Consider the following 11,253-nt stretch of genomic DNA (forward strand, 5'->3'; position numbering starts at 1 on the left):
AACTTGACCTAGATATCATCAAGGTGAACATTCTGACCAATTTTCATGAAGATCTTGTGAAACATATGGCCTCTAGAGAGGTCACAAGGTTTTTCTATTTTTAGACCTACTGACCTAGTTTTTGACGGCACGTGACCCAGTTTCGAACTTGACCTAGATATCATCAAGATGAACATTCTGACCAACTTTCATAAAGATCCCATGAAAAATGTGACCTCTAGAGTGGTCACAAGCAAAAGTTTACGCACGGACGCACTGACGGACAGACGACGGACGCTGCGCGATCACAAAAGCTCACCTTGTCACTTTGTGACAGGTGAGCTAAAAATGTGAAAATCAATATAATTACTGTAAAATCATTAATATTCGCTGGGGACTAATTTTTGTGGATTTCGTGGTTGAGTCAATCCATGAAATTTAATCCCAATGAACAAGTAAAATTCCCATTCATTTTATGTTCAAAAGTTGAAATCCATGAATTCATATCCCCACGAAATTGCCGTTTTGACCAAAACCAAGAAATTTCATGCCTACGAAATTTAATAATTTCACAGTATAATTTCTAGAGCTAGTAGTAAAAGAACTGCTCTGACAAGTTAGTTTATACATACGTCTCTATAGCGATGGTCTATGGGTGTACATTTTATACTGTATGTTTGATTCCTGTATTTGGTGTTCCACATCTTTATAGGGTTTCCATGGAACCGGATATTGATCTGTGATTGGTCTATCAACCAGCCTCTGGTCACATGATGTAAATTACCTAAATAATAATTATACAATAGCTATAAGCGTACTTCCAGTCTGCTAGTTTTCAGCCTCACACTTCCACTGATCCGTGTCATCATTCCAGAATTTAGACATACCTTCAAAAAGTATATGTAGGCCGACAATTAAAAATCAACTGTTCTGAATCACAGGTGCTAGACACATAATCAAATACTTTACTTAATAAGCCTATAATAATGTATATAAAGATATAAGGTCCCCAATGGAACAAAAACATCATGCTGAACAAACAAGAACACTGCTGTAAGAAACGACTGGATCACCGTTATCTCTTTGTGGTCACCACTTGAAAGCATCAAACCAAGCATTCACAATTTTTATTTCATTAAAATCCCTCAAATAGCAAAAAAATGATGAACAGTTTCACAAATACCACAATTTTCAATCTATGTCATTTTCGACGTCCATTCTATACATGTATATAAAAATGATTTCTGCTCGATTCCTATGAAATAAACAAACACGAGGACCATGATGGTCCTTTATCGCTCACCTGTCTCCACATGAACTAAGTATGACGTCGTTTATTCTGACCAATTTTCATCAAGACCCATTGAAAAATATGGCCTCTAGAGAGGTCACAAGGTATTTCTATTATTTGACATAATGACCTAGTTTTTGAAGGCATGTAACCCAGTTTTGTACTTGACTTAGATATCATCAAGGTGAACATTCTCACCAATTTTCATGAAGATCTCATGAAAAATATGGCCTCCAGAGAGGTCACAAGGTTTTTCTATTTTTAGACCTACTGACCTAGTTTTTGACCCCACGTGACCCAGTTTTGAACTTGACCTAGATATCATCAAAGTGAACATTCTCACCAGTTTTCATGAAGATCCATTGAAAAATATGCCCTCTAGAGTGGTCAAAAGGTTTTTCTATGTTTAGATCTAGTGACCTAGTTTTTGACTGCAGTTGACCCGGTTTCAAACTTGACCTAGATATCATCAAGATGAACATTCAGACCAACTTTCATACAGATCCCATGAAAAATATGGCCTCTACAGTGGTCCCAAGGTTTTTCTATTATTTGACCTATTGACCTAGTTTTTGACTGCACGTGACCCACTTCTGAACCTGACTTAGATATCATCAAGGTGAACATTCTGACCAATTTTCATGCAGATCCCATGAAAAATATGGCCTCTACAGAGGTCACAAGGTTTTTCTATTATTTGACATAGTGACCTAGTTTTGGACCGCACGTGACCCAGTTTCAAACTTAATCTAGATATCATCAAGGTGAACATTCTGACCAATTTTCATGCAGATCCCATGAAAAATATGGCCTCTACAGAGGTCACAAGGTTTTTCTATTATTTGACCTACTGACCTAGTTTTTGACCGCACGTGACCCGGTTTCGAACTTGGCCTAGATATCATCAAGATGAACATTCAGACTAATTTTCATAAAGATCCCATGAAAAATATGGCCTCTAGAGAGGTCACAAGGTTTTTCTATTTTTAGACCTACTGACCTAGTTTTTGACCGCACGTGACCCAGTTTCGAATTTTAACTAGATATCATCAAGATGAAAATTCTGACCAAATTTCATGAAACTCTCAAGAAAAATATGGCCTCTAGCGGGGTCACAAGGTTTTTTCGTTATTCAACCTACTGACCTACTTTTTGACGACACGTGTCCCACTTTCGAATTTGACCTAGATATCATCAAGGTGAACATTCTGACCAATTTTTATGAAGATCCATTCAAAAGAATGTCCTCTAGAGAGGTCACAAGGTTTTTCTATTTTTAGACCTACTGACCTAGTTTTTGACCACACGTGACCCAGTTTCGAACTTGACCTAGATATCATCAAGATGAACATTCAGACCAACTTTCATACAGATCCCATGAAAAATATGGCCTTTAGAGAGGTCAAAAGGTTTTTCTATTATTTGACCTACTGACCTAGTTTTTGATGGCACGTGACCCAGTTTCAAACCTGACCTAGATATCATCAAGGTGAACATTCTGACCAATTTTCATGAAGATCTTGTGAAATATATGGCCTCTAGAGAGGTCACAAGGTTTTTCTATCTTTAGACCTACTGACCTAGTTTTTGACCACACGTGACCCAGTTTCGAACTTGACCTAGATATCATCAAGATGAACATTCAGACCAACTTTCATACAGATCCCATGAAAAATATGGCCTTTAGAGAGGTCAAAAGGTTTTTCTATTATTTGACCTACTGACCTAGTTTTTGATGGCACGTGACCCAGTTTCAAACCTGACCTAGATATCATCAAGGTGAACATTCTGACCAATTTTCATGAAGATCTTGTGAAATATATGGCCTCTAGAGAGGTCACAAGGTTTTTCTATCTTTAGACCTACTGACCTAGTTTTTGACCGCACGTGACCCAGTTTCGAACTTGACCTAGATATCATCAAAGTGAACATTCTGACCAATTTTCATAAAGATCCCATGAAAAATGTGACCTCTAGAGTGGTCACAAGCAAAAGTTTACGCACGGACGGACGGACGCACGAAGGACGACAGATCTGCGCGATCACAAAAGCTCATCTTGTCACTTTGTGACAGGTGAGCTAAAAAAAGGCTAGAACTTTTATATACATATACAGGCTTATTAAGTAAAATATTTGATTATGTGTCTAGCACCTGTGTTCTCGTCAAAATATCAGACCATGTCCATTCCAGCTTAGTTGCTTATATTTAAGTATCATAGTACAGCCTGGAGTTTATTATGCATCACCCTGCTCTAAGAAAATCTGCATGTATCTGAAACTGATATTTCTTGCTTGTAGCAGTCTACAAATCTGAAAGTGATATTTTTGCACTGTAGTTGGCTATACCTGAAAGTGATATTTTTGCCACATACAGAAGGTAGTGTAAATAGTTGCAAACAATGTTCAGAACAACTATAATTATGTTACTGGTTTTAGAATGATTTTACAATCATAAAAAAGCAGTTATGTAAGTACATGTATATTCTTTTGTAAGTGACTAGGGTTTCATTCCTTAATGCAACTCTGGATGAAAAACTTGTATAAACTGTTTAAAATCTCTGCCTTTATCTCTGCTTTTTAATAAATTGAAGTGCAGTCCATATGATAGTGCCCTTGTCTATTTGACAACTTCTAAATAAACTAGAGTTGTCACAGAACTAAGCCAATGCCAAAGCCGAACTTGGTTGACCTTTGACCTACTGACCTCAAAATCAATAGGGGTCATCTGCTGGTCATGATTAACCTCCCTATGAAGTCATCCTTGGCCCAAGCGCTCTCCAGTTATTGTCCGGAAACGGTTTAAATATTCCGGGTCACTCTTACCTTTGACCTTTTGAACTCGAAATCAATAGGGGTCATCTGCTGGTCATGACCAACCTCCCTATTAAGTTTTGTGATCCTAGGCCCAAGCGTCCAAAAACCGTTTAAATGTTCCAGGTCACTGTGACCTTAATCTGTGACATACTGACCTCAAAATCAATAGGAGTCATCTGCTGGTCATGACCAACCTCCCTATCAATTTTCATGATCCTAGGCCCAAGCCTTCTCAAGTTATCATCTGGATACCGTTTAACTGTTTTGTGTTATTGTGACCTTGACCTCTAACTTACTAACTGACCTGTACTTTACTATGTTACACCTGTGTACAAAAATTTATGACCCTAGGCCTAAGCGTTCTCAAGTTGTCATCCGGAAACTGTTTAACTGTTCCAGGTCACTGTGACCTTGACCTTTGACCTACTGACCTCAAAGTCAATCTTGACCTGTATTTTATGATGTTAAACCTGTGTACATAAATTTATGATCCTAGGCTCAAGCGTTCTCAAGTTATCATCCGGTAACTTTTCAGGGTCACTGTTACCTTGAACTTTGACCTACTGACCTCAAAGTCGAACCTGACCTGTATTTCATGATGTTACACCAGTGTACCTAAATTAATGATTTTAGACCCAAGTATTCTCAAGTTATCATCCGGAAACCGTTTTACTGTTCAAGGTCACTGTGACCTTGAACTTTGACCTACTGACCTCAGTCGAACTTGACCTGTATTTCATGATGTTACACCTGTGTACCAAAAATTATTTAAATCTGTCAAGCCTTTAGTGAGTTATTGTCCGGAAACCACGAAAACCAACGGACCGACCGACAGACAGACAGACCGGCCAACAAGCTGGAAAGGTTTATGTAACAGCTATTTTATTACAATTTATTACAAACAAAAATCTATATAACAATGAAAACAACTTGCATGCAGATTTCGTCTGGATATTCTTGGGGCTTGCATGAAGAAAAACCACAACACTTATTTGAAATGAAATCAGTGGGGTTTTTTTATTATCATTATTACTATTTTTATTATTATTATTATTATTATTTACAAGAAATATCAAAATGATAATATAGTACTAGGAGATTCCAATATTATAATACAAAACATTGACACTTATTTAAAATGAAATCTGTGTTTTGAGGTGGTTTCCATGCAGGCTCCTATATATAGTGGCCGGCTCAGACAGTGTTAATTGCCAGCCTGATTGTTTATATAACAAAATCTGCTAATATGCATTAACATAGCAAGAAATCAATTAGTTTTCCTGGTATGAAGGTATTTTATATAAAATGTTATATCATGCAGATCCATGTGTTACATTTGTGATATTAACTAGTCTTAGACTACAGTTTTTTCCATTACTACAATTAAGCATGAATTATATACATCAGTTACTGTAATGTGTTTCCAAAGCAATTTGTTTATTCTTGATTTGTACATAGAGTGCCCTGTGTGAAACAGAACTTTCACCCAATTTCTCAAATCAGGTAACTGCAAAAAACCATGACTTCCCTAACTACAATGTTTTGTGTGAAGGTTCAATCCAATATTTACAATGTAGCTGTTACTGGAATACAGCCTGATACGGTTGCAAGTTTCATTAAATTTCTACGCAAAAAACAGTCCATGATTTGAATTAAATTCAAACAAGAGTTATCTAACTTGGTTATTTCAGTTGGTCTGATGACTGGGAAGCATGGTATGAGGTTTCCATCGAGAGCATAAAGTTGTAAATGAGATATATCTTGATAAGTAGATGCATACTTTAACTTTATTTTCTAAGGCAATAAAGGGCAATAATTAACATTAACCTGTACCCTGCTAAATTTTTAAAATGAACTGGTCCATCATTCAATTTCGGCAATACCATTCCTTATTTTGAAGGGGTGTTCACTAAAAATTTACTTCACTGAATAGCGAACAGTGCAAACCATGATCACAATGGTTACTGAAATATCATCTTCCGCCTAAAACATTAACATAGGTGAGACATCGATGCTAAAAGAAAATGGCTGATCTTTCTGCCAACAATCGAACTAAAAATGTCATTAAGAAATTACACTCACCATACTCCCCAAATGTGGCCACATTATTTGTACTTCCCTCTTTTCCAAAATCTGGAAAAAAGCAATATGTTCAAATATTATATAATATTATGATTAAAAAAAAAGTGGCCAAAATGGGCCTAAGTTGCTCACCTGAGGCCGACTTTGAGTTAGCTAGTTAGTTACAAGCAAAACTTAAACAGAGTTTTCATAGTTGAGAAAGGGCAATTATTTAAATTAAATGCAACCAAGAGTTACCGAACTTGGTTATTTCAGTAGATTTACTCATGACTGGGAAGCACTGTGTGAAGTTTCAGTCCAAAACATAAAGTTGTTACTGAGGTACTGCTTGATAGTTGCACACAAAACTTTAACCAAATTTTCTAAATCAAGAACGAAAATAAATTTGAGCGGTGGAGGTCGGGTGGACACTTAGAGACAAAATCAAGAAAGACAATTCACTGTGACACGGGGACAAGTGAGGAAGTTGGGGAGGGGAGGTGGGAGGTGAAGTAATGTGGTCACAGGAGGATGTGACAAAAAGAGGCAATACCAAGATACACATTAGACACAGAAAGTAAAAAAAAAACAAAAAAATTATTTGGGATTGGGGTAATGTCAGTGTGAGCTTGAAGGAAATTGGTAGAGGTTCACCCTAGGAAAATTTGTGTGAAATCATTTTGACTTCTTTGGTTCAGCAGTTTCAGAGAAGACTTTTAACGTTTTCAATATAGCCACAGAGAGAAAACTAGCCCAACACCTTTATAGGCAGCCTTGTTTTTTAACAAATCAATATGGCTTGAAGGAACTCGGTAGAAGTTCCATGAAATTACTTCTACAATAAGTCAGCAGTTTTTGAGACGAAGACTTTTCAAGCTTTTCTTTTTGGTTGCCATTACAACCAGAATTGACCATGGACGACATAGTTTTGGTGGACTCGAAAAGGGGACCACCTAAGGAATATTCATGTGAAGTTTGGTTAAAACATTAGCTTGGTGGTTTAGGAGGAGATGTTCTTTTAAAGCCCTGCTCCGCAGCTTTTCAAATTCTATTGTGTGTATGCAACCTATGATTACAATAGGTAACTGTTACCGGTCACAAGCCACACTTTACATGCAAACCACAGGTATTTTATATAAAATTTTACATAAAATAAACTGTATTTTGACAGGCGTCACTGTTAGGATTTTCATGCTTTTTCAGTGACAACTGAAGGTTAAAAGGTAGGACTGGAGCAGGTCTAGAAACGCTGAACAGATGGATATCATGGAAATGTTTTGATAAACAGCTTAGACTTCATTCTTTATCTATGCCTCTCTAAAAACAACACAAACAGGCTCTGCCTTAGTGTAGCTGTCAATGATCTCAAAAATTAAAATCAACCTAAAGACATGTGCCTCAGTGTAGATACGTTACTGACTTCTAACATTAAAATTAACCTAAAGATATGCTTGTACTCACTATGTAGAGAAATCACTCTAGGGCTTATGTTTGTTTCCCATAGTGTTACAATAGTTGATTTTTCTTCGTGATCCTCGGACTGGAAAAGTTGAGCTATAAAATATCTGTACTTCATTGATTCTCTTTGACATGTAAACGTCATCTGCTTTGACCAGACATTCCTGCAAAATTATAGAACAGTTTAGAGTCGATTTAAACTGGACAGCTAAATGGCCACAGCACTAGTCTACCAGTGCAGCTATCATGACGCACATCTTCATGTGGGAGAATCAGTCCTCCATTCTTTTAGGAAAGTTGTCAACTTGTCCGATACTTATAAGGAACATAACTTTAAATAGTACAGGCTTGTATGTAACTTAGGAATTCTTGGAATATCAAATTATCACATTACAATGGAAAACTGTTTTAAACCTAATAAAGCCTCTATCAAAAATATACAAGTGGGAGTGTTGTTATGTGATTTTTTTTTTCATCAACTTGACCCCGATGGTTGACCTTTGTATTATAATACATAATGAGGCACAACCTATTATTGAAAAGGAGTGTACGTAAAACCCTTCATTTCATTGCATTCATAAATTTAAATACACGGCTACCCTATGCCCACCATATTTCTACAATAAAATAATCAATATGAATAATCAGCCTAAGGTCAACCATCGCAGTCAAGTTGCGACTACTATACAAAACTAGGCAATAATACAGACATCTTTTTCAAACACCCAAGCGATGAAATAAGATATTTTTACAGATTTTGTTCCTGGTTAAACATTTACTTAAATGAAAGCAGTCATAAAGGATATTTTATCTAGGTCTGCTTTATATTACAAGATTGTGTTTCCATTTATAATAACACAACAAACATCTAAATAAGCCAAGTTTATAAAGGGTTCTTAATCCCCCACTCTAGATTCTAACAAGAAAAGGATGAATACAGAATAAATGCTAATAAATAGTGTGAAATCATAAATATTCATGGGCGACTAGTTTTCATGGATTTCATGGTTATGTCAATTCATAAAACTAAATCCCAAACAAACAAGAGCTGTCGGAGGACAGCAACGCTCGACTATTCAACAGCCTTGTCAATTGAATGAATACAAAAGTTGAAAAAGGGGCATAATTTTGTAAAATGCAAAGTAGAGGTATTGAACCTCTGTACTGCATGTCATATCATGACAGTGAACAAGTGTGTGAAGTTTCAATCCTTTCAAATTTGTGGATACTGAGATACCAGCTTACATACAAAAACTTAACAAAAAACTGCTAAGTCAAAGGGGCATAATTTTGTAAAAATGCCAAGTAGAGTTATGGGACCTTCACAGTGCATGTTAGATCATGACAGTGAACAAGTGTGTGAAGTTTCAATCCATTCCAATTAGTGGATACTGAGATATCAGATTACGTACAAAAATTTAACCAAAAACTGCTAAGTCGAAAAAGGGGCATAATTTTGAAAAAAAAGAGAGATAGAGTTATGGGACTTGCTTAGTGCATGTCAGATCATGATAGCGAACAAGTATGTGAAGTTTCAATCCATTCCCATTAGTAAGTACTGAGATACCAGCTTACATACAAAACCTTAACCAAAAATGTCTAAGTCGAAAAAGGGGCATAATTTTGTAAAAAAGCAAAATAGAGTTATGGAACCTGTGCAATGTAGATCAGTTCATCACAGTGAATAAGTGTGTGAAGTTTCAATCCATTCCCACAAGTGGTTACTGAGTTACCAGCTTACATACAAAACCTTAACCAAAAATTTCTAAGTCGAAAAAGGGGCATAATTTTGTAAAAAAGCAAAATAGAGTTATGGAACCTGTGCAATGTAAGTCAGTTTGTCACAGTGAATAAGTGTGTGAAGTTTCAATCCATTCCCACAAGTGGTTACTGAGATACCAGCTTACATACAAAACCTTAACCAAAATTGGGACGCGGACGCGGACGCCGACGCGGACGCGGACGCCGACGCATGGGCGAGTGCAATAGCTCACTATTCTATGAATAGTCGAGCTAAAAACAAAACTCCTATTTACTAGTATTTTACTTTCAAAACTTAAAATCAATCATATCACCACAAAGTAATCATTTTGACCCAAATCACGAAATTTCATGCCCAAGAAATAAAATGATTTTACAGTACTTAATAAAATTTCATATTCAGATAAGCAATTACATTATGATATCATGCATTTTATGATTTTGTTACCATCAGGAATATAGGTCAGGTTAGAAAATATGCGAATAAATTTATTATAATACTCTTTTTGAATGTTCACTCCTTTTACGATCATACCTGTAAACCACTTTTTTTTTAATATTCAGTGGTAGTGGGTGGGGTAACATTTTTGAACGACTTGTCAATAGCTAAACTTTTGTGTGTACGTATATTATAATTATACTGGCTTTCACACAAAAACTCTGACTTCTTCCTATAAACTCATTTATACATTTTGTGAAGAGTTTTGTGGAGCTGAGTAAATTAAATCATCACAAAAGATGTGTTTCATATCCCCCAAGCTGTAATATACTTCACCATACTCTACAAATAAGGCCTAAAAATTAAAATAATGCCTCTGAAAGTATAGGTGAGTCTTTCTCAGGTAAACTGCACAAAAGTGGACAAAGATGACAAAATTTTAAATATGTTTTTCAGCATTCAACAGTGGCTTATACTTTTGAGTCTATCATTCATTTTTACCTTTTCAACTATTAGAAGATAGCTGATTGGCTTGTTAGCTCAAAATTTTGAAATATCTTCATGGTACAAAATTTTTACGAATGTTAGTTTGACATCACAAGAACCATGATTATGATAATTTACACTGAAAATATAAATTTTTGCCAACACTAAACATGTATATCCAAACATAGGAACATAATTATATAAACATTAAATTTCATATTACCTTGTAATAAAAAAGCTTTAATGCTTTGTTTATTAATTTTGTTACGGATGTTATTGCACATGATGGTTTTTGAAATCTTTTTATTTATTAACAGGAATGTTCGTACTATCTAATAACGTTTAAAGCGAGAATTATATTGTTAACAGTTCATTTTTTTTCATAGTTTTGTAGTTTTTAACTTCTATGCATTATTTCTTTGACTGATCTGATCATGGATGTATAATACCATTGACAATTTGACATCATAGTGTCGATCAGTAACATCCAAATACTGTTCTTCATTTATACTGCATTTGCTCTACAGGGGAAGATTCTAGAATATATAAGATAACCAGTTAATACATGTCTCATACCAATCTCTTGTACTGAATAACTATGCTGAATCTCAATGATTCTTTTAATCACGGATGTTACCATTGGCAATTTGTCAAATAACATCCTTCAAATAATGTCAATCAGTAACATCCATTACTTTTTTTCATGAATATTGCAATTGATTTAACATGTCAGATTCTAAGACTTTGTCAACTTCTTTTGATATGAAAGAAAGGAAAACTGAAATGTCAAGCATGTCTCAAAGCTAGAGGGTCTTTGTTGATGTTGATTTGTTTGCAACAAATATGTCAAATGACGTCCGTTGCTTCAATTCCTTGATATTAGTATAATCTGAGAGCTATTAGGCTGCTGATGTAATTTAGGAATTCAGCTTTTAATCATGAAAGCATTTCTTTATTGTTTCAT

General features: G+C 35.5%; 1 protein-coding gene across 1 annotated transcript in view; it reads right to left on the reverse strand.

Annotated features, from left to right (window-relative positions):
- The window catches only part of LOC123552075 (glycerophosphocholine phosphodiesterase GPCPD1-like), a 76,946-nt gene that overhangs the window by 34,969 nt on the left and 30,724 nt on the right, over nucleotides 1-11,253 (reverse strand). Inside the window, exons 3-5 of the mRNA XM_053524153.1 lie at nucleotides 7,607-7,767; nucleotides 6,167-6,217; nucleotides 612-763 (exon numbers count right to left, since the gene is read on the reverse strand). Coding sequence (XP_053380128.1) covers nucleotides 612-763; nucleotides 6,167-6,217; nucleotides 7,607-7,767 — 364 coding nt within the window. The remainder of the gene's footprint in view (nucleotides 1-611; nucleotides 764-6,166; nucleotides 6,218-7,606; nucleotides 7,768-11,253) is intronic.

This window comes from Mercenaria mercenaria, chromosome 15, assembly GCF_021730395.1.
Source record: "Mercenaria mercenaria strain notata chromosome 15, MADL_Memer_1, whole genome shotgun sequence".
NCBI classification, from domain to species: Eukaryota; Metazoa; Mollusca; class Bivalvia; order Venerida; family Veneridae; genus Mercenaria; species Mercenaria mercenaria.